This window comes from Centruroides sculpturatus, unplaced genomic scaffold, assembly GCF_000671375.1.
Source record: "Centruroides sculpturatus isolate CEXI.00-Female unplaced genomic scaffold, Cexi_2.0 scaffold1061, whole genome shotgun sequence".
Classification (NCBI taxonomy): Eukaryota; Metazoa; Arthropoda; class Arachnida; order Scorpiones; family Buthidae; genus Centruroides; species Centruroides sculpturatus.
In genome coordinates this window covers 181,697-206,851 of record NW_019385354.1, presented here as the reverse complement: position 1 = coordinate 206,851, position 25,155 = coordinate 181,697, and the positions used below count along the sequence as shown (strand labels likewise).

At 34.7% G+C, this 25,155-nt stretch overlaps 1 protein-coding gene across 3 annotated transcripts in view; it reads right to left on the bottom strand.

Moving 5' to 3' along the window:
* LOC111638017 overlaps positions 1-25,155 on the bottom strand; it is a 62,384-nt gene that overhangs the window by 23,356 nt on the left and 13,873 nt on the right. For all 3 annotated transcript variants that reach the window (XM_023383638.1, XM_023383640.1, XM_023383639.1), the window contains exon 2: positions 2,142-2,773. In XM_023383638.1, the coding sequence (XP_023239406.1) occupies positions 2,142-2,773 (632 nt within the window). The remainder of the gene's footprint in view (positions 1-2,141; positions 2,774-25,155) is intronic.

The following is a 25,155-nucleotide window of genomic DNA, read 5'->3' as shown; positions in this document are numbered from 1 at the left end:
TTAAACACCTAATTTTATAATTGAGATGCCTCTCATCATAGAAACATGGATACTTTTGAATGTTTTCAATAAATCTTTCCAGATCTGTTCTAGGTCTTTTTGAAGTAGCCATGAGAGAACACACAAAACACATTTCCCATCAATTTTCTCACAATGTCATAATGACAGATTTCACTGACTTCTGATTGGTTGATGGTATTGTTTTACACATCTATTCATGTTGTAAATCAGTGGTTCTCAACCGGGGGTACATGTACCCCTAAATCATAAATCATGAGCATAAAACCCTGAGCATAAATCAAAGGGGTACATCTAACTTTCATTATAAAATGGCATATGTTAATCAATTTGCTGTAAATTATTAACACAAGAATCAAGAAAAACTTGCTTTAAAATATCCCAGTGTGAACACCAATTTCCCTTTTAACAGTCTAAACAACATTTTTATCCACTTGATTAGCCTGTCTATCTGTGTCATTAGTGCCAAGTGAACCTGTAGTCTAATAAAATTACAATTTAACCAAGCAATAATTATAGAATAGAAAAAAAAAACATTTTTTCTATTCTATAATTATTGCTCAATAAGATTGGGGCTTTTTGTGTTTTTACTAGACTACTGGTATTAGGAATAATGAGGCCTTGATTGTACCCCCACCATGCAATGCGTGTCACTCACTGCATGTACGCATTACTTGATATTTAGCAAATTTAGACATTACATTTGTAACAAAAATTGAAAGATTCATGTATTGTTCTGCACATTATAAATTCACAGCCATTACTTTCAAGGTCAGTACACAATTATCTTTATTTAACAACGTGGGAACTAAATTTTGAAAAAATTGCTGAAGATTTATCGCAACAAATATCCCATTAAATTTTGTAAGAAATTATTGTAGAATAATTTAAATTTTCTTTATTGTTAGTTATAATTATTTATTTTTAGGAAATGTAATTTATGCATGTATTGAAATGACTTCTGTGATTTTATATAATATACTTATCAAATAATAATAAATAAATGTATGTACCTGGTTAAATTTATTATTATTTACATAAAATAAGTAATCCACTTTTAGTTATAGTTAGTTAGAGTTTTTTTATGACACTCAGTTATAAGGGCTGTGAAGTGGAGTGAAGGAAAGTGAGGCAAATAGCTGTAATGACAAATAAACCAGTCTATAATGCTAAATCTTACAATCTATAATGTGTCTTGTCAACTGTTGGAGCTGGATAGTAGAGTTGATGGCCCCGAAGCAATCAGTTGCGATGCTTCTATGGATGTCGGAAAGTTAAGTGATGAATAGTGAAAACCAGAACAGTCCAAGGCAGAATGATGAAGTTAGGGATAAAGAGTCTGAATGTAGAACAATGAAGACCAGGCAAATAAATCACAACAAGAGAAAAGGAAAGTCTTCCTTTGTCCTTCAGATCCAGGCTTTTAAAGGATTCTTTCCTCTGGATCTCTAGCTTTCTGATTGATCAGTTTCTTGTATCCAGGTAGATAACAGACCATTTTGGGCTACAAAGAGTCAAATTCGACATTGTGTTTTATTTCATCAAGGGAAATTAATCGTGCCATGAAATTCCTGTTCATATTTAATTGGTTTGAATTCTTGTAAGTCTGACACATAATCTCTGCACTAGATCTCCTTTTAAGGTTATTTAAAAACTTTTTTCCTCTCAATTAATAATTCTATTCTTTCCTGATATTATTTAAGTTTTTCTTCCAGTTTTTACAAGCATTAGAATCAAAGTCCAATCCCAATTTGACATGTTTATTAAATTTTTAACACATGAGCTCAAGTATCACTTGGACCTGACACGTTTGCTACGAAAACAACGAAAACTATTTGCAAACAATGAAAACCTCTTTTACAGACAAATTAGTACCAAAACAACTACTAATACACAGCATAGTGGCAAACCAACAGAAGAACCAGTGGACTAAAGCTAACAAACCGTAATCTAATTTAACCTAACCTATCTAACCGGTGGGACAAAAGTACAATTATGAACTATTCGGATTTCAAACTATCTGAGTTCAAATTAATGAGGATTTCCTGTAGATGCAATTTAACACCAACACAATCAAATTTATGATAGATATTCATAGCAGATTAAATATTTGATTTTCATACCTTAGATAATCTACTTGTACTTTTCTCAAAAGATATTGATTTTGGAATTGCTCCCATTGATGGTGCTTCTGAAGAGCCATCATGCCTGCGATTCTGAAAGGAAGTAATGTCTACAGTAGTGGAACTGAGAGATGTGTCTTCGTTTGTCATTGCATTTGAATTCAAAACTGTATTTTTCACACATATATCTGTACTACAAGTACTGCTACTGGTGCTCGATATGCTGGCAGAACTTAACCTGGAAGTGTCACGAAAACCCATTCCTCCATTTTCTGCAACATTATCACAGACATTAAGTAAATTATCTTTTTTTATTTCGTTATCTTGAATATGCAGATTTGATGCTGCCATTGTATCAACATCAAGAATTTCTTTAAATTCAAAATCATCTAGGTTACCAGAATTCGTTTTTTTAATTTCAGCAGAAGTAGAATATGATTCTTCAGATGCTAGATTAAGAGTTTTGTTAAGATCAAGAGACAAAATATCGGCGATACTAGTTCTGTGTTTTTCGAGACGATCTCCCGAATCGGCCGAATAAAAAGCAGAACCTTGTAGGGTATCCAACAGCGAAATAACAGTCTCTCGACCTTCGTTATCGGGTAATTCATTAACAGCCAAACTTAATCGACCTAAGAAAAGAAGAAAAAATTACAATTTGAATTTAATGTATCATAATTAAAGAATTAATAAAAATTATTTTATACAGAACCATCAAGATATCACTGCTGTTATTATTACTATAAATATACTTTCACACAAAAACCTTTGTAACTCCAGTGATACTTGCTTCATACATCAGCGAACGTTTTCGACCCCATCCGGGTCTTCATCAGGCTATGTTTATGAGGAATTCGAATGCGTATGGAACAGAACATTAAAACAAACTTTAAGCGATTCAAAATTTCGAAAAATAAACTTAAGAATAAACACGGAACGTTGCGCACGCGCAACCACTCATTTCCGAAACGGTGAACACAACCAAAAATAGGAAACTCAACAAATCAGTTACGGGGGTGGTTTCCCTCGTAACAAAACTTCCACGCGCCCGATATCCCGACTGCATCCCTGGAATTAATGCACGTGCCGCGTAAACCTGCTTTATATATTTCAAGAGTCTCCATGGCCCTCAGTTGATCCGTACGATGAGAGATCCTGATCATACGGGCCCTTTGTAAGTCAGCCGTGATTCCCGGTTCCGTGGCAACCCTTGATAGGGCGGTAGTGTGTTTTTTATTGTCAATATCGTATTTATGCTCCCGAAGCTGTTTGTGAAGGGAGCGTTTGGTTGATCCCACATAAACCAAACGGTTGTTAAATCTGTCATCCCACATGGGGACGGTATACACCCCCGGTGCGTGTTTCAAGTCAATTGCATCTTTTCTGTTGCGAATCAAGTTGTAAACGGATCTAGGCCTACTGTACGCTATCTTAGTCCTGGTGATGGATGAGATTTCCCTGTATATTTTATCCAGATGGTGGTTGTACGTTACGATTTTTCTTGCACATTTATTATCCAAAGACTCCCCAAGGAAATTGGTATTGTCCCGTGTGTTTGCCTGTGTATAAGCACGAGCCATGTTATATTTTAAGTTCTTATTATACCCATGCTGTGTGGCCATTTCCTGAACTCGCCTTAGCTCAGCCATGGTGCCTTCATAGCTAGAGTGATGCGTGAAAGCCCTCTTAGTTAATGCCCGAAAAGCCGCAATCTTGTATGAGTAAGGGTCCTCCGAGTTAGCTGGGATGAAGAGCGGTACATAGGACTTTTTGTAATAGACCTTGTATGTGATTACATTATTCTCAATTCGAATGTCCAAGTCCAAAAAATGCGTGGCGGTGTTGCTTTTCTGGTCCAATTTGATTCTCAGGCCATAAGGGTTATCGTTCATTAAGTTAATGAACTGTTCTATGTTGGGTTCCGTTTTCCAAATGATAATAATATCATCAACATATCTCCTGTACAGGAGGATGTTGGAAATATACACGGGGATGATTTGATGTTCCAGGTTCAATAGGGCGATGGTGGCGTCTCCCGGCACACCTAGGCTTTTCGCCTTCGCCAAAACCCATAAAGATCCACCGGCTCTTAGGCCGGTCCTTGATAAGGCTAGATCGTCTACTAGGGCATTAGAAACTGTGGTACACAAACACATATGAGACAGGATAAACAATTATCCGTGGACTATCAAGAACCCGGTCGAGCTCATTGAAACCTTGAGGAATATTAGCATAACCAACTCCACTTGTATCACGGTTCTTGATTTTGTTTCTTTATACCCGTCGATCAAAATCCAGCCGTGCTTCTGTGAGTTCCGGGATTTATTACTCACCTACACCGGCACTTCCGCACATCGAAAACACATCTTGGATTTAACGCACATATTGTGTTACTCGTCCTTCTTCTGTTTTAATAACAAAACTTACCTCCGAAAGCGGGGCGTCCCCATGGGGAGCCCTCTCTCAGGCGATTTATGTGAGCTGGTGATCAGGAGACTGGAACATCAAATCATCCCCGTGTATATTTCCAACATCCTCCTGTACAGGAGATATGTTGATGATATTATTATCATTTGGAAAACGGAACCCAACATAGAACAGTTCATTAACTTAATGAACGATAACCCTTATGGCCTGAGAATCAAATTGGACCAGAAAAGCAACACCGCCACGCATTTTTTGGACTTGGACATTCGAATTGAGAATAATGTAATCACATACAAGGTCTATTACAAAAAGTCCTATGTACCGCTCTTCATCCCAGCTAACTCGGAGGACCCTTACTCATACAAGATTGCGGCTTTTCGGGCATTAACTAAGAGGGCTTTCACGCATCACTCTAGCTATGAAGGCACCATGGCTGAGCTAAGGCGAGTTCAGGAAATGGCCACACAGCATGGGTTTAATAAGAACTTAATATATAACATGGCTCGTGCTTATACACAGGCAAACACACGGGACAATACCAATTCCCTTGGGGAGTCTTTGGATAATAAATGTGCAAGAAAAATCGTAACGTACAACCACCATCTGGATAAAATATACAGGGAAATCTCATCCATCACCAGGACTAAGATAGCGTACAGTAGGCCTAGATCCGTTTACAACTTGCTTCGCAACGGAAAAGATGCAATTGACTTGAAACACGCACCGGGGGTGTATAACGTCCCCATGTGGGATGACAGATTTAACAACCGTTTGGTTTATGTGGGATCAACCAAACGCTCCCTTCACAAACGGCTTCGGGAGCATAAATACGATATTGACAATAAAAAACACACCACCGCCCTATCAAGGGTTGCCACGGAACCGGGAATCACGGCTGACTTACAAAGGGCCCGTATGATCAGGATCTCTCATCGTACGGATCAACTGAGGGCCATGGAGACTCTGGAAATATATAAAGCAGGTTTACGCGGCACGTGTATTAATTCCAGGGATGCAGTCGGGATATCGGGCGCGTGGAAGTTTTGTTATGAGGGAAACCACCCCCGTAACTGATTTGTTGTGTTTCCTACTTTGGTTGTGTTCACCGTTTCGCAAATGAGTGGTTGCGCGTGCGCAACTTTCCGTGTTTATTCTTAAGTTTGTTTTTCGAAATTTTGAATCGCTTAAAGTTCGTTTTAATGTTCTGTTCCATACACATTCGAATTCCTCATAAACATAGCCTGATGAAGACCCGGATGGGGTCGAAAACGTTCGCTGATGTATGAAGCAAGTATCACTGGAGTTACGAAGGTTTTTGTGTGAAAGTATATTTTCCTCTGGTGTGTAAGAATAGTTTATTTTCTTATTACTATAAATATTAATGACATTGTTAAAGAATAAACTAGACAAATATAATTTTGATTTAAAAAATAATGCCTTAATATATATAAAATATTCACAATTTGGAAGAAATAATAAGTCTTGTCCTTTCACAACTTCAAAAATTGAAGATTTATTGTTTCTTCCAAATTGTGAATATTTTATATATATTTATTATCCTTGTCCATTTCATTAAAATTTTTTACAATATTTTAAAAATACTTTCATGTAGCAAAATTGTTAAGTAAGAAAATATTTTTGACCAATTTCATAGATCAACTTTAGGTTAAATTCAAGCAACAAATACGTGAAATCTTTTCATAAATTGGAAGATGTAACATTAATCAAGACAACAACCATAATAAAGTCAAGCACAATCACTTAGTTAAATTGACTGACATTTTCAGCAATGTTAAGAGGCCAGCTTCAATTCAAATATCATACACATATAGAATTTGACATTTGAAATATCAGAATGAAATTTGCAACATACAATCATAAAATGCCTACAAATTCTAATATTCATATATTGATTTCTGTAGGTGCCAAAAATGTTTGTCAATTTCATTAAACGATTATGATGGAATTTATTATAATTGCTGTTTTCATAATATAAAATTTAAAAGTTCCAATAACTGAAAATTCCATGACGCAAATCTATACTTAATAAGTGATACAAATAACAAAATAATATAAAAAACCTCCAATCAATTTACATTTAATCTGGAATTGGTGCAATAAGGTCTTTTAAAATATTTTCATTTTGAGATTCTTGTTTATGAATTACTGCTATTGTTCTCATTCTCCTTCAAAAATGTCAAAATTAAATTATGATAGCTAATATTTAATTATGGTTTGACATTATTATTATTGGAATAATTCAACTTTGTTGATTTTTTCAACTCCACAACACCGAGTACAATTTACTGATTAATCACAAAAATTTGGACTTATTACCATATTTAAAATAATAAAAAATGTTAAATTCAGGAAACTAAGGCAATTTTTTTAATCTAAAACATTTTCGTTTATTTAAAACATGATCATCAACTTTGAAACTACAAAGTGCGTTAGAACAAAATTTGAAATTTTTAAATACATAAGCAATTACCTATAAACCAGCAATTAATTCTCTTTTAAACAAATGTTTTCCTCTGTTTTCAACGGTCATTGTCAGGTTTTGATGTAGGAGAATGTTTGTAATAGAACACAGATTCCAAAATTTAAAAAGTTGCAAGTTGCATTTAAAAAATAGTCTTCCAACTAGCTTCCAGTTTTAAAATACAAAGCTTATATAAAATATAAAAACAAACTTGACAAAGATCTATTTTACGTCAAAGCACATCCTCCACACAGCTGCTAATGAGTCCATTTCTTTAAAATTAATCACTGTTCTCCTCTTAAACGCTTTAAATATCTCCAGTTGTTTGAGATATTTCAGGCTGGCCAGGTCCTCGCACCATTGCAGTAATATTTCCCTCCATTGAAAACAAAGGAAAACATTTGTTTAAAAGAAAATTAATTGTTGGTTTGTAGGTAATTGCTTATTTATTTAATTGTATACCAGTAATATCATGGTAATTGTATTGAAATTTTTAGAAATTACATTAAAATGAATTTCAAATATTCTTTAAAGTTTTCTTGTAATTTTAAATTTAAAGTACATAAAAAGTTAAAAAATAAATTAAAACATAAACAAACAAACAAAAGAATTAACTGTAACAGTATGATGAAATGCAGACTCACAATCATCCACATTACATGACTTTTAACAAACACTTTTCCCTGTGTATTGATGCCATTTCTAGTGTTATAATCTATAGTATTATTACACCATTTGTGTTTTGTTGTTATTTTATCTATCTTCATTCTTCTTTTCATACCACCCTGTAGTATATCCCTTGTGTGTAAATGGTCTAGAATGGTTGAGTCATGTGTTCTAGAGAACAAGAAGGGAAGACAGGGAAAGCAAATCTTTCTTTTTGGTATAGTTTGTTTCTGTTTGTGGCCTGTGAACACAGAAGTGTGAAAGTCAAAGAAGAAGAAATATGAAAGGAATAGTGACAGAAGACAGCTACATTAATAGTGATGGTGAGGATTAACAAGGAGAACATAGACAACACAACCCAATACTAGCAACTACATAATTAATAAATGAAGAAAACATTGTGTAAAGGTTACTTGTTACTAGGTACTGGTCTAATATATATAATAGACTCACAAAATCCTTTAAGTGACCATTAAAATATTTAATTGAAAAAACAACAAACATTTTTGACTGTATTTTTTGGCCTTTTTCAGGTTAAAAGTTCTGAGATTTTAAAAGCCATTGTGCTTAAAGATTTAAAAGAAAACATTTACTAATGTTTTTGTCTATTTAAAATAGACACATGTAACACGTTTGATTTTTATATTAGCTGTTTTTTTCTGTCATACATACCCAATGATGTCTATTTTAAACAGACAAAAACGTTAGTAAATGTTTTCTTCATTTATTAATTACATAATTGCTGGTACTAGTTTGGTAGTAGTTGTCAGTGTTTATATGATCCCAGTTTTGGAGAGTTACTAAACAAGGAGGGCTTTTAAGTTGGTTGAATTTTAATCCAATTTCATTGGATGTATGTCTCAGATACAACTGACAATATCAGCATGAATACTAAAATAAAAAGCAAGTATAATTTGAAAGAATTATTGTAAAATGGTATGGTCAATACATGAATTGTAAAATTAGTGATACTCCTCAAGTGGAAGCATTGTTACACAAATATGTATTGAATACAAATATGAATTTAAATACATATATTTAGAAATAAGGATTATGTACAATCATTGTTAGTTTATTGAATGATCTTTCATTCCCCCTGAATAAATTTTTGATAGTCTGGTAATCTACAAATCACAAGCATCTATATCTAGTATTTGAGGCAAAAGAGTCAAACATTAATTACTATATTTTTGCATGTGAAAAGATGTATGCAGCACTATTCTATTAATTGGATTATATGTTCAACTGCACAGCTTTTAACAATTATAAGGCTTTTCCAAAAATCTTAGACCTTCTTACCTAGTGCTCATTGCATCAAAGACACAGCACTTTACTTATCAAGGGCAAAGCCAGGATTTTGTTTAAAGGGTCAAATTGGAGCTCATAGGTCAGAGTTTTGAACTACCAGGGACTAGTCAAATAGTATGGAGTTGTTTCAATGTGATTTTAAAATGATTGTCAGGCTCTCTACAAAACTGTATGTTTTCAGTTTTTACTATCTTGGTATTTATTCTGTTTTTCTTTCAAAAAGAGAACAAATGTTTCTCTAGAGAAATGACATTGGAGTAATTGATTCAGTTGCTAAATAAAAAAAATCTCAACATAGCCAAAGTTCAGCCTTTAGAATTAAGTATTCAGTAGAAAAAATTAGAAAAATTTATTCATATCACTTTATTTGCTCTTAAAAATTTGTGAACTAAACAAATCTTAAGCTGTCTTGGATTTTCAGAAAACTTTTCTGTAACTTCAATTTCAAACTTTTGCAAACTCATTAAGCATTATCCACTTATGTAATTTTCTATCATCATTGACCTCAACCATATTTTAACATGTCTTAAGGTGATAAATGGCCTTTTAATACTGCTCGTGGAACAAGGCTGAGCTTTTGAGATTATAAGAACATTTTTTGTGGGGGAAAGAATATATTACTGTAAGAATGCCGATTGGAAAGGAGATTTTATTCCCTACCATCGGGATAGCTCTCAGGTCTAAACATATGCGGGCGTGGTTTTGAGGAGGCAGCAAAAACAAATGTTTCACATAGAAAACTGTTTATTCTTGTCGAAAATGCTTACACATTTTTTTTGGCAAAGATCCTTAAGTTCAGAACTTTGGGTTGTCTTTGGAAGTTGTTTTCAGAGTCAATCTAGTCCTATGCTGGAGGGGCCCCGTGACTGCGTCAAGTGAAAAGTTCAAGATCTGAAGTGACAACACACAAAAGATGAAAGGAAGCACGACAGCTGAAGGCAAATAAACACAACAGGTAGTCTAGGTGGAAGCCTCTTTTGTCCTTGAAATCAGTGTTTTTATAAGTTTTTTGAGATTGACTTGTTGCTAATTGGACAGATTTTTCCTCATCACTTTCTAATTGGTCTCCCACCTGTCTCCAGGTGTAAATGGAGCTTCGTATAGTTTGTGGGAAAGGTAGGCTGGAGATGGTTTATCCAACACCAACTTTTAGACTCTGATCGTGTTTAATTGTTGACTATGACACCTATGCTCATTTTGATATTTTTGCTAGTTTCATTTTGCTTTCTAAACTCCATCTTAACTTTTAAATTTTCTTTTTCTATTTCTAAAATTTTGTTTTTCCTTCTACTCTTTATGAGCGCTAACGTCAAAGTTCGGTGTCACCGATTCGAGACTTATATAATCTTTTTATCTCAAGATTTAACTTAACAAATTGTTACAAATCTTTATTTTTTTTTCAGAGGGGCTATTTCCGGGGCCTCACATTACTTTTAATTAGTGACTATTTTCAAGTTATTTAAAGTCTACCAATCAAAGTTTTTCTTGCTTCATACAGGTTATCACAATTTAGCTTCAGACTCAATTCTCTCCAGTTTGTAAAATTCCATCAAACATTTTGCTCTCTGTTTCAAACTTTTGATGGTCAAATGTAGCATTAGAAAATGATGTAAAAATTATATGGAAAAGGCAGAAACATTTCTCTAAAAAATCTGTTTTCTGATGCTGATGTAAACAATTCAAGGAATATAGTAAGTATTGTTCGTTTCCAGTATTTGGCAAGTATGGCTGCCAGAAGATTCAAATGATGCTTCTGATGTTTTAATATTCTAAGTGACTAAATTTCTACTAGCGATTCCCCCAGAATTTTTTTCACGCTGTGTGTTGCTTTAACTCTGTCTCACCAGTATTGATTCTCAATTGAATCATGTCTTCTAAAATTTCTTTGTATTGCCCTTTGCTTCTTAAGGTAAACTGTGAACTTCAAAGAAAATTATAATTGAAATGATTAACACTATAATTTTTTGATTATCTGCTATTAACTTTTCTTGTGTACATACTAGCTGAAAATGTACAAATACAGGAAATCCTGATTAGTTCAAAATTAAAGAGATAAAATAATCACAACTTCGAATTATCATAGATTAATATATTTCTGTACAGTATGCCACATGCCAATGTAACTGAGTGAATTTATTAAGGAAATGGAATATGGCTACATACAGAATGCAGTTTTTGTTAATTAATAATAATAATAACTCCCCAAAGGCAGGCGATCTTCTCGTGGTGGGTGGAATTGCATGCTTTGAGGACACAGTTAGCTATGCTATACAGGTGCAACCATAACAAACAGGCCACTATTGAGAAGCCAGACAAAGGGTGCTTAATCAAGCAACATGGTTAGAAGGACAAGAAACAATCCTATATAAAATTGGTCATCACCCAGATCAATAAGGACCATGTCAGATGGTGGAGTACCTGCCCACCTGATGACAAGTGGGCTACAGGACTCAGGGTCACCAACTGAGCAATTATGGTTGGCCCATTTTATAGACCAATTTATTATGTAATTCATCAAATAGTTATGTTTGCATTTATAGTATTTAATTTTTTTCTTTAAAATGATTAAATTTAAATCAATTTTTGATGATTCACAAATAAAAGTAGAATTTTTTTAGCCAATTAAGATGTGTGTTTAAATCAACTTGCTCCAAGAAAACCTAATCTCCTACCAACTAACGTTTTCGGACAGCTTCACTGACGACCTTCAGGTTTGTTCTTAACAGAAAGACAAAAAACTTCATTCGAGATGAAAGTTCTTTTTCTTAACAGAAAGCTTCTAGAACGCTTATCTTTAAATCAAATCATCTTAGATTCGATTGCATCATCTTGTCCTTTACATTTACAAATCCGCCGCTTTCCATGCCGATGCTAGTTTACGTGATTCCCAAAAATTTATGGTTTGCTCGTTTTTGTTGTATTTATTAATATACCACACTTCAGTATATTTAAGATGTCTTATGTTTGATACTTTTTGTATAAGTTCTGTTTTGTCCTAGTCAACCGAAACCTATGCTGGTTCTGCGATCACGTAATTTGCTAATGCCGTGACTGGTTGTCCATACCTAATATCCCTTTTATGTTCTTTCAACCTTTGGTTAATCGATGTTTTAGTGGCCCCTATATAATAAAGCTCCTTTTGATGCCTTTTATCGTGTACCAGTATTCTGTATACCCCTGGAACCAGTTTTTTGTCTACGGGTGCTTTATCATTTCTTAGCATTTGAAAAATTGTCGGGTTCCTCTTACAGACTATTTTCTTATTACTTGCTATACCTGTTTTCTTGTATATGCTGGTTAGCGGTGCCCTATACTCCATTACTGTAAACTCTTCCTTTTTTCTTCTTATTCTTGCATACAATGCCCGTGTTTTGCACTTTCTGTATTAAGTCTTTTATTTTACTATGCTTTATACCTGCCTCTCTTGCTAGGTTTGTGACGTATTCTACTTCTTTCCTTGCGTCTTGATTCTTGCTGCAGTGCATATATGCCCTTTTAAACAGTGCTCTAAATGCTGCTAGTTTGTAGTTTACTGGGTCATGTGACCCCCATGGTATAAGCTCTGGCACGTACGTCGGCTTACGATAAACTTTAGTAGTGATACGTCTTCTTCTTCTACTATCACTTCAATATCCAAGAAATGTACCCTTTTTTGTGTTTGTTCCAGCTCTAGTTCTAGATCATACTGATTGCTCTTTATATCTCTTACAAACTTATTTATGTCCGGCATATTCTTCCAGATAATACAGACGTCGTCTACATACCTTGCATTTGTTAACATACTCCCTTCATATTTTTGCAATACGCTATTCTCTAGAGATCTTAGTATCATCTCGCATAATAACCTTGACACCGGGCTTCCCATTGGCACCCCCTTGTGCTGCATGTATGTAGTACCTTCAAATGTGAAGATTGATGAAAATGTGGCTAAATGTGCCAAGTATATAATATATATGAAAGTATATAAGAAAGAGTAAGAAATGGATGCAAGAAAACGATGTAATTATTACAAGAGCGGACAAGTCAAAAAACATAGTTTTAATGAAGAATGGCACATATAAAGAGTTGTTAATAGGCTACATAGAAGACACACAATGTAAAGTGGTGCATGAAAAGTTTATGGAAAGGCTACAAGCAAGAGTAAAGTGTTTTGCTAAGACAGGTCTAGCTAAATAGTTAGATACGACAAGGATAGTTGTCTCTTCCCTGGCTGTGCCAAGACTTTTCAGGTTTGCTAAGATTCATAAAGCAGAAAAAAGCATTAGGCCTGTAGTGGATAAAGGATCGGCTCCTACAATATTATTAGAATGGAGGCTTAAAAATTTTATTAACAAGTGCATGCCCAAGTATAGCATAAAGCAACCAATAGAGATGCTGCAGAAGCTAAAGGAAATAAAGATTAACGAAAAATGTTACATGACAGTACTTGACTTTAAAGAGATGTACTTGTTCATTAAGCTCGAACCCTGTTTCTGTTACCTAAGGGACTTTTTACTGAGAAATATTGATAACGCGATGAAGTATAAAAGGCAAATACTGGAATTGGCATATTTAGCCACATTTTCATCAATCTTCACATTTGAAGGTACTACATACATGCAGCACAAGGGGGTGCCAATGGGAAGCCCGGTGTCAAGGTTATTATGCGAGATGATACTAAGATCTCTAGAGAATAGCGTATTGCAAAAATATGAAGGGAGTATGTTAACAAATGCAAGGTATGTAGACGATGTCTGTATTATCTGGAAGAATATGCCGGACATAAATAAGTTTGTAAGAGATATAAAGAGCAATCAGTATGATCTAGAACTAGAGCTGGAACAAACACAAAAAAGGGTACATTTCTTGGATATTGAAGTGATAGTAGAAGAAGAAGACGTATCACTACTAAAGTTTATCGTAAGCCGACGTACGTGCCAGAGCTTATACCATGGGGGTCACATGACCCAGTAAACTACAAACTAGCAGCATTTAGAGCACTGTTTAAAAGGGCATATATGCACTGCAGCAAGAATCAAGACGCAAGGAAAGAAGTAGAATACGTCACAAACCTAGCAAGAGAGGCAGGTATAAAGCATAGTAAAATAAAAGACTTAATACAGAAAGTGCAAAACACGGGCATTGTATGCAAGAATAAGAAGAAAAAAAGGAAGAGTTCACAGTAATGGAGTATAGGGCACCGCTAACCAGCATATACAAGAAAACAGGTATAGCAAGTAATAAGAAAATAGTCTGTAAGAGGAACCCGACAATTTTTCAAATGCTAAGAAATGATAAAGCACCCGTAGACAAAAAACTGGTTCCAGGGGTATACAGAATACTGGTACACGATAAAAGGCATCAAAAGGAGCTTTATTATATAGGGGCCACTAAAACATCGATTAACCAAAGGTTGAAAGAACATAAAAGGGATATTAGGTATGGACAACCAGTCACGGCATTAGCAAATTACGTGATCGCAGAACCAGCATAGGTTTCGGTTGACTAGGACAAAACAGAACTTATACAAAAAGTATCAAACATAAGATATCTTAAATATACTGAAGTGTGGTATATTAATAAATACAACAAAAACTGGCAAACCATAAATTTTTGGGAATCACGTAAACTAGCATCGGCATGAAAAGTGGCGGATTTGTAAATGTAAAGGACAAGATGACGCAATCGAATCTAAGATGATTTGATTTAAAGATAAGCGTTCTAGAAGCTTTCTGTTAAGAAAAAGAACTTTCATCTTGAATGAAGTTTTTTGTCTTTCTGTTAAGAACAAACCTGAAGGTGGTTAGTGTGTAAGGAACCAAGTCCAAGCATTATTTTTAGTTACTTTTATTTTTGCTTATTCTATTTTTGTTTGGGGCTTATGTTTTGTTAGGACAAAGGTTTCCTCACCATTCACCTTAGAAACTTAAAAATAGAAGAGAAACCAACTCACCAACGAGAGAAAAGTGCTGTAGAAAAAAAACTCGTGCACACTTGCGCTCCCGAGCAGAAAAAAGCAAGTCCGCATCGAGAAAAGGGGGGGAAACCCCACAAGCACAACTTAGGAACTTGCTAAACCTTAAAAGAATAAAACATCCCAAAAATTGTCAAAAAGAATAATGTAAAAGGTTAGCGAGTATTGTCAGAAAATAGGCTGCCAGACAAATAGAAAAAGTTTATTGTTAGCAAATAAGTATGTAAATGAGAGGAGTAATCGCATTCAGAATTGTGACGTCACCTCACAGTATAAAGACCAAACCTCAAGTGAAGACAGATAAGGTGAGCTTTTGTTATCAACAAGCGTGGTGAGCTTTGTAGCAACAAACGAAAGAGAGATGTCCGATAAGATAAAATAGTTCCAAGGCGATTTCGAAGTTATTCGATTTGTGGATCGAAGATTAGAGAAAGTCTTGAGAGTTGAGGAAAAGGGTTCCTAGTATATTGAGGTGACAATTAGAATCTTTAATTCATAAGAATTATTGTATGTAAGTTAAGTCTTTGAATTTTTGTCGAATTCCAAAGGGGAATAGAATTAAGTTAGAAAATAGATTGATTTGAGTTTTGTCAGGTTGATTCTTATTGATTTATGTTGAATAAATTGTTATTTGATTTTTACTAAATATTGTATATAGTTTATTACTAGAACTTTTATTAAATATTGGATTGTTATTGACTAACTTTGTCATTATTTAATTCGGTGCACACTTAAAGTCCAGGCCTGGCACATTAACGCGAATCCGCGCAAAGTAACCATTAGGGAACGGCTATTTCCGGCACACAGTCGTGTCGATAATCATTGTAGAAAGTCGGAAAAATAATATAGTACTTTACAAGTGAAGCTGTCCGAAAACGTCAGTTGGTAGCAAAATTAATCTGCATGTTGAAGGTTTTCTATGAGCAAGTTAATTTATGATAGTAAGTGCAGTTTGTTTAGAAGTTATAGCGATGTGTGTTTATGTACTCAAAAGTTTTTCCAGGGTAAGTTTGTTATATCCATTTTTTGATTCTCACCATAAATTTTAGTATTACTTTTAAAAAAAATTTTAGATAGAAATATTCAGATACCATATCTTCCTCACAACAGGAATCATAGTCTGACATTTAAAAAAACAAACAGTTAGGAGTCGGAGTTGCACATTTCAAATTTTCTGGAGTCCAACTATCTGTTTACCAACTCCACCAAACTGCTACTGACATTCAAGTGAAGTTTGGCCTTGACAAATGCAGAATACTTCAGAAAAAAAAGAAATCCTGAAAAAAAAAACACTTTGCATTTAAACAAAGTAAATATCATTACCTTCATAGATAAATGCAAAGTTTACAAGTATTCTAATAGACTAAACTCACAGAACATGTACAGATAAAACAAAAGCTAACAAAATAATACAACAACACATTAAACTCACTACTAAGAGCACAGCTAAATGCAAACACATTTGAAGCAATGTTCACTTACAGTATATCATCTCAGTACTGACATAGTCAGTTAGTTACACATTGAATATACACAGCACTAAAACAACTCCAAAGGAAAACACGATCATCATCAATTAAACATTACAAACACCACCCCTAAGTCATCCAGAGAAAGGACAACTTTTCCTTGTAAAGAGGGAGGATGAAGTTTCACAGGTATTTTAAATTTGCACTATAAACAACACAGATGCTGCAAAAGTTTTTCTATAAAAAATAAGAAATATCACAATTACACCAAGCTGTAACTCTTCAGACAAAAGCAATACTTCATTAAACTTATACAACATTGACCCAGATCAAACATAGTATAAGGTGCAATCGAAAGATTCTGGGACTGGTGATGTGGCATCAGAATTATCCATGTGCTGAATTTACACAAAAGTAGGATGTTAACAGATATTATTATTTAGCTTCTTGCCAAATTTTGTAGTGTTGTCTTATGTAGTTTTTGTTTCTCATTATTTAGATTAGATTCATGTTTTCATCAATTTGTGAGTTTTGTTGCTTTGTAGAATGAATTCTTTTAAGGAATAGTGTGTGAGGATGGGACCTCACCTGTGAATGTGGGAGACAGGACATTGAACCAATGTCAATAAATAATATATTCTTGTGAATGAGGCCAAAAAAATTGGGTGCTATAAAATTTAATTGTCACTTTCTTGGTCATAGATTGCAGGTGAGAGATGAAGAGTGACACTAATCAAAGTTCTTGTGTTTACCCAACACCAAGTTTAAAGCAGGGCTGTGGAGTCGGAGTCGAGGAGTTTTGGTGTTGTAGCCGGAGTCGGAGTCAGATGGTAAGGAAAAGTCGAAGTCGGAGTCGGTAGATTTTTACGTGACTCTACAGCCCTGGCAGGGCTGTGGAGTCAAAGTCGGAGTCGTGGAGTTTTGGTGTTTTAGCTGGAGTCGGAGTTGGTAGATTTTTATGCGACTCCACAGCCCTGGTTTAAAGTAAAAAAGCAAATGCTTCCTCAAATCAGGGTGTTGGTGGGACTGTGTGGACACAATAGCAGCCTCTCCAAAAGGAAAGAAAACACATTTTCTGAAACTTACGGGAACAATTTTTGAAGTTGAAGCATAACCTCATCCTCAGGGAGAGTGGTCCGGATCTGAGGAGAAAGAGGATGGTCAACACCCTGCGAGCCAAACTCTGTCCTAGCAACAGATCAGGGACCAATGGGGATGCATAAGAACATCAGTTCAGACTAACTGGAGATGGGAATTTTGAGGTAAAAACATATAAAAGACTGTTTTCCAGGACATAAAGTGAAACATTGTCAACATTGAAAGATCATCCTCCTGAGATTGGCATCGAAAAGTCATCCTCATTGTGGTCGTGAGCAAAAGACTGTCCTTCTTGGTCATAATCGAAAGATCATCCTCCTAAGATCACTTTGAGAGACTGTCCTCCTGTGTTTGCAACTAAAAGACCCTCCTCCGATGGTATTCGACAGAACGTCTTGCCTGGCGCTCTTTGACAAACCAAACTGGTGCAAGAGACAGAATAGCAGCAATGAGTTTACCTTTTGTGTTAAAAGTCTGTACCTATTGTTAAAAGTCTGTATCTTTTGTGTTAAAAGTCTGTACCTGTAGCATTAAACACAAGTATCACTGTTAATCCATGTCGGTGTGAATCTGTGTCCAGTACTACTAATCCCATACAATCAAACCTCTTAGTGTCATCATGACAAATCATTAGAAAGGCAAGTGCACCTGCAAGACAGACCATTATCAAGTGCTATCCTTACAAGTGTATGTGAAATTTTGTTTCAAACTTGGCAAGACAGCAACAAAAAAGAAAGTAAGACAAAATATAGATTTACGGCTACAACCCTGAAATCAAACAATAAACGACTCAGTGGAAAAATCATGGTTTGCCCAGAACAAAGAAAGCATGCCAAGTGAGATGCAATCTCAAGAGCATGCAGATTGTTTTTTTTCAATAGGAAGGGAATTATTCTTTGAAAATTTGTTCCACAAGACTAAAATGTAAATCAAAAGTATATGGATGTTTCAGGCATCTGCGTGAAAATGCAGTAAAAAAAAACCACATCTTTAGAAAGCTCAGAAATGGTTGTTGTATCATGACAATGACCCAACTCACACAGCTATCTCTATTCAACAGTTTCTCACCAAAAACAAAATGGCTGTAATTCTCAACCCTCTTTATTCACCAGCTTTGTCACTATGTGACATTTATCTATTTCCACAGTAGAAAAAGTACTGAAAAGACAGCAATTTAAGAACATTGATGACATTTAAACAGAATTGTAGTGAGAACTTAACAACAACATAAAAAAAAGTTTCAGGAATGTTTTCAAAATGGAGAGAAGCACTAGAATCTATATATAGCTGCAGAAAAAAATTATTCTGAAGATACAAGTTAATTTATTAAGAGTTGTCATGTCAGACATTCTTTATTGAACTAGTTCCAAAACTTTTTGACTGCACCTGATACACACGACACGAACACCATCAATTATAAAACTTTATATTCTCACTTATGACACAAAATATACCATATTTTTGCAGACTGTTTGGCAGGTCAATCTAACCAGAAGAGACATGAAATCAGATATATCCATATGATATAAACAGCCATACTAATTTAAGTGAGGTGATACATCCCTATCTAGAAGGTGCACTAAAAAAACAAATATGTCTTTATTCTAAAACTGTGAAACTGTCAGTATTACATCTAAAACTATGATTATATGTTTAATTTCTTCATTTTATCTCTTTTCTACATATGTAAAATACTCATGATATGCTGAAAATGCTCTTTTTATAACTCAAGAAACGTTCCATAACATTTCTTGAGTTATAAAAACGTTAAGGAATATTTTATTTTCCTGCAAGTGCTCTCAATGTAGTAATGCATGTTGTCCTCAGGCAGTAATAGAATCAAACAGTTTTTTAAAATTGAAATGATAACAGCATTAGCAATTCATTTCAATTTTAAAAATCCGTTTGATTCTATTACTGCCTGAGGACAACATACAGTACATTATTATATCAAAAGCACTTGCAGGAAAATAAAACATTCCTTAAAATGTTCCTTAACACCTTTTGTGTGAATTTTTCTCTAAGTTAGAACAATTGGTGTGACATCCACTGTACATATTCAAAAAATGCTCTTTATATATTTATTTTATTGTAATTTGATTCAAAAATGCAAAAACATACATATTAAATTTCAGGAACTGTTGTAAATTATGTCAGCTTACACCAATTAACATCCACTTTGTGTGAAATTTGAGAAAAAAGTTATTTTTAAGACAACAAAAATCACACCTTTAAAATATCCAGTAATGAATTTAATAAAATAATAACGTTTTCATCCAGCTTCACTGACTTTCTTCAGTTATGATAAAAACAGTTGATGCAATTTGTGGTACATAAGACATCTGGCATGTTGAATAGCCTTTCTAAGGCACAAAAATCATATTTTAGGCAAAGAGCTTCACAGTCATACGAAAGCTTTATTCAAAAGATGGACATAGGAAAGGCTCCGTTTCTGCAACAGTTAATTAGGAACATCAGCTTCTCTCTTACCCTAGTTAGGGATAGAACGGATTTTCTGTATTGCTTGGCCGGCGTTGCCATGAGTAAATCAGACATAAAAAACTGGCACACTTAAACTGGAACTATATATTAAACCAACAACTTGACTGCTAAATGCAAATTCCAGCATATAATGAACAAATAAAATTTAATGTTCAAAAACATTTTCAACAATCTTTCAGAGACCCACATCAGGAAATAATGCATGAAACACAAAAAAACAGTTCTATTTGTTTAAAAATATCTAACTTTCGAAGTTAGCCGTGTTCCAATTTTCAAACATTTAAACGATGTTCAATACAAAAATTGCTTACATCGTATGTAATTCCTTTTAGATATCTGCTAGAAACAGGGCTCTAGTTTAACTGATGGATATAGCACCTTAGTCTAAAATGGTGATCCAGATTTCTTCAGATGGTTTGCAGTTCCGTATGACTTCAATTACTTGTGTGGAATTGGAAACCGCAAATTGATAGCCTTCTAGGTGTTTAGCTAGGAGCATATGGATCTTCTGTTCTATTTTTCTGATGGATGTGTTGGTTTTGTCTGAGATAGGTCTTGATTCCATCCCTTGTTTATGCGTTTTGGCATAGGCAAATAATCTGGGGGCTGCTGGCGAGGCTATTGTTGCATTGTTTAGTCCTAACTTCCTTGCCAGTTGAGTGTGTGTAAATCTATGGACTCTTGACTGGATCTTGTCGATGAAGTCTTTTCCTATCTCCTCACATTCCATGTCCTGTATATATTTCTGTAAGATGATGGTACAAGAGTTCTTCTTCGTCAATACTATAGCCTTTTTTTTTAATCTGCTTTTAAAAGGGTTATGTTATTTTCTTGTAGCCACTTCCTGCTCTTACCTAAAGCCCTCCTCTAAAGAATTGGAAATATTATGAAACATTAAAAAAGTTAAGAAGAGCAATTCAAAACAAATATTGGGTAAAATTGAGTTCCAAGATTTTTTTCATGACAATGCCTGCCCACACACTCAACTGCTCTTGGATGGTTTTGGATGGAGAATCTCTGATCCTCCATCCAAAACCATCCAAGAGTTCGAATCTTGCTCCAAACAACTACTATTTGTTTCCCTGCATTGTTGTGGCTCGCAATGCAGTGCTGTGATGATGACACAAAATGAGTGGTTGAAGTCTCAAGTGGCAAAATTCTATGACGATAAAAATAATAAGCTGGTGCACCATCATGATAAGTGCCTCAATCTCAATGGTGACTATGATGAAAAATAGTTTAAGAGTGTGGCTTTCAAATGCATATAATAAAATATGTTTCCTTTCACTTGGGTTTTTTTTAATTCTAAGACATACGTTTTGGATTGCCATTGTATAGTGAAAATAGTAATCTGTTCCAAGTTTTTTTTTTTTGCAATGAAAAATAAAACTATTTGTTTTTATGAAATCTAGTTTAATTTGGTTATGGCAATGTGATACATGGGCAATCTGGAGAGGAGGAAGCCTCCTGGGAAGACTTTTATGAGAAACTGGCCCCTATTTAGATGTTACTGATGCAAGAAAACCAAGAAAACATCATGTGGCCAACCTGTCAGCAAGGCACAAATCCATGGCTAACTACTGACATTCAATGATTTTATACACTCTGCCACTGGACTTATGTTTATTGTCTAGTAAATGTAAATGAAAAATTTATACCATGTTAAACTTGTTATTAATGTAATAGATGTTAAAATTAAAATCAAGAAAATTTCAATAGATGAATGATACTCAAATGAGGTAAAATCAATTTGCATTTTTCACCAAAAACTTACCCTCTGGTGTTAAAAACAGAACTATTTTATCTCAGTCATTTAAACCATTCTTTTGCATTGTCAGTAGTAAAGACGAATAGCAATATGAAAAGCAAAGCTTTCTGTTGCATTTCAAACTGCAATTTCAAAGACATACAGAAGCCCAATATAAGTTTTCATCTATTCATACATGAAAAACATATGATTATTTGGAAATCAGAATTCAGAGAAGCTCACAAATGTAACCAGAGCTGTATAAATCATTTTGTAGTTCTGTGACAATCGCTCATCATTTTATATGTGAATTATTCAATTGTTGGACACAAAGCTTTTTGTATGTAAGTTTCCCAAATGTTCCATCACCCATTAGGCCTGAAGGGGCAACAAACCTAGGAGGGATATATAAGGACTAAGGGTAGATGAAAGTGCTCTCTTTCCTACTGGCACCTTTGGAAAAGCAGGCAAAGGCAATTGGTTAAAACTGGAGATTATAATGGAAATGTCGGAAGCCAATGACTGGGATTTGAATCGACCCGACAGTTAGAAGACAATGGGGAATGTGTGATGAGCCTGTGAGGAATCTTCCCCTGTATTTTATTTGTACAGTCGACCCCCCTATAATTACGGTCCCTATAATTACGATTCCTATAAAACTACGAAAAAATTGTGACCGGTATCCGTAAAAAACAGTAAAAATTCCCTATAATTACCTCAAACGTCATCGGGCAGCCGAACTACTTTCCCACCGTCCGTAGCGCCAACTACGGAGAAATTTCTATCNAAATTTATGGTTTGCTCGTTTTTGTTGTATTTATTAATATACCACACTTCAGTATATTTAAGATGTCTTATGTTTGATACTTTTTGTATAAGTTCTGTTTTGTCCTAGTCAACCGAAACCTATGCTGGTTCTGCGATCACGTAATTTGCTAATGCCGTGACTGGTTGTCCATACCTAATATCCCTTTTATGTTCTTTCAACCTTTGGTTAATCGATGTTTTAGTGGCCCCTATATAATAAAGCTCCTTTTGATGCCTTTTATCGTGTACCAGTATTCTGTATACCCCTGGAACCAGTTTTTTGTCTACGGGTGCTTTATCATTTCTTAGCATTTGAAAAATTGTCGGGTTCCTCTTACAGACTATTTTCTTATTACTTGCTATACCTGTTTTCTTGTATATGCTGGTTAGCGGTGCCCTATACTCCATTACTGTAAACTCTTCCTTTTTTCTTCTTATTCTTGCATACAATGCCCGTGTTTTGCACTTTCTGTATTAAGTCTTTTATTTTACTATGCTTTATACCTGCCTCTCTTGCTAGGTTTGTGACGTATTCTACTTCTTTCCTTGCGTCTTGATTCTTGCTGCAGTGCATATATGCCCTTTTAAACAGTGCTCTAAATGCTGCTAGTTTGTAGTTTACTGGGTCATGTGACCCCCATGGTATAAGCTCTGGCACGTACGTCGGCTTACGATAAACTTTAGTAGTGATACGTCTTCTTCTTCTACTATCACTTCAATATCCAAGAAATGTACCCTTTTTTGTGTTTGTTCCAGCTCTAGTTCTAGATCATACTGATTGCTCTTTATATCTCTTACAAACTTATTTATGTCCGGCATATTCTTCCAGATAATACAGACATCGTCTACATACCTTGCATTTGTTAACATACTCCCTTCATATTTTTGCAATACGCTATTCTCTAGAGATCTTAGTATCATCTCGCATAATAACCTTGACACCGGGCTTCCCATTGGCACCCCCTTGTGCTGCATGTATGTAGTACCTTCAAATGTGAAGATTGATGAAAATGTGGCTAAATATGCCAATTCCAGTATTTGCCTTTTATACTTCATCGCGTTATCAATATTTCTCAGTAAAAAGTCCCTTAGGTAACAGAAACAGGGTTCGAGCTTAATGAACAAGTACATCTCTTTAAAGTCAAGTACTGTCATGTAACATTTTTCGTTAATCTTTATTTCCTTTAGCTTCTGCAGCATCTCTATTGGTTGCTTTATGCTATACTTGGGCATGCACTTGTTAATAAAATTTTTAAGCCTCCATTCTAATAATATTGTAGGAGCCGATCCTTTATCCACTACAGGCCTAATGCTTTTTTCTGCTTTATGAATCTTAGCAAACCTGAAAAGTCTTGGCACAGCCAGGGAAGAGACAACTATCCTTGTCGTATCTAACTATTTAGCTAGACCTGTCTTAGCAAAACACTTTACTCTTGCTTGTAGCCTTTCCATAAACTTTTCATGCACCACTTTACATTGTGTGTCTTCTATGTAGCCTATTAACAACTCTTTATATGTGCCATTCTTCATTAAAACTATGTTTTTTGACTTGTCCGCTCTTGTAATAATTACATCGTTTTCTTGCATCCATTTCTTACTCTTTCTTATATACTTTCATATATATTATATACTTGGCACATTTAGCCACATTTTCATCAATCTTCACATTTGAAGGTACTACATACACACAGCACAGGGGGGTGCCAATGGGAAGCCCGGTGTCAGGGTTATTATGCGAGATGATACTAAGATCTCTAGAGAATAGCGTACAGTAATACCCCGACTTACACGATTTTCAAATCTCGTCGATTAGTCTTTTGTTTGAGCGCCACACAACCCTTGATTACTCACTTTCCCCACACTATTGTTCAGCTTACATGTTCGGATGTGTCGCGCAGAATCCACACATAGCTACAATTTATTTTGTGTTATTTATTTCTGTGTTTGTTATATTTACGGAGACTCGAGAGACTCTACTATGTCATCCAAACGAAGTAGAACTGATTCTTCTGCATCAAACAAGAAAAGAAAACCTTTATCTTTGGAATGTAAAGTTAATATTGGGTACGTTCGTAAAGTCGAACGAGTTAAGTGAAAATGAAGTCATCGTTATTCCTATTTCGTTAGACTTTTCAAACGATTCGTTACTAACGAGTTTAACTCGTTTGACTTTACGAAGGTACCCATTATTAAAGACTTCCATACAAAAATGAAAATTTGTGAATTGGCAAAGAAATTTGATCTACTGGAATTGTTGGTCAGAACAATTATAAAAGTCAAAGAAAAAATTTTCGAAGCTGCGAAAAATGCTCAATCTTTAAATTCGAGCGTCATTTGTAAACGTCAGAGTATTATCGCTGAGATGGAAACAATGTTAAAATTATGGCGTAATAATCAAGTAAATGTGAAAAATTGTAAAATAATATAGGCCTAATTTGTTATACATATGTATTATCTAAGATTTTATTAAACATTTTTTTCTAAATTATTGTTTTCTTTAGTCTCCGGCCCCAATTAAAAATTATTTGTATGTATTTATATGCGAAATTATACCC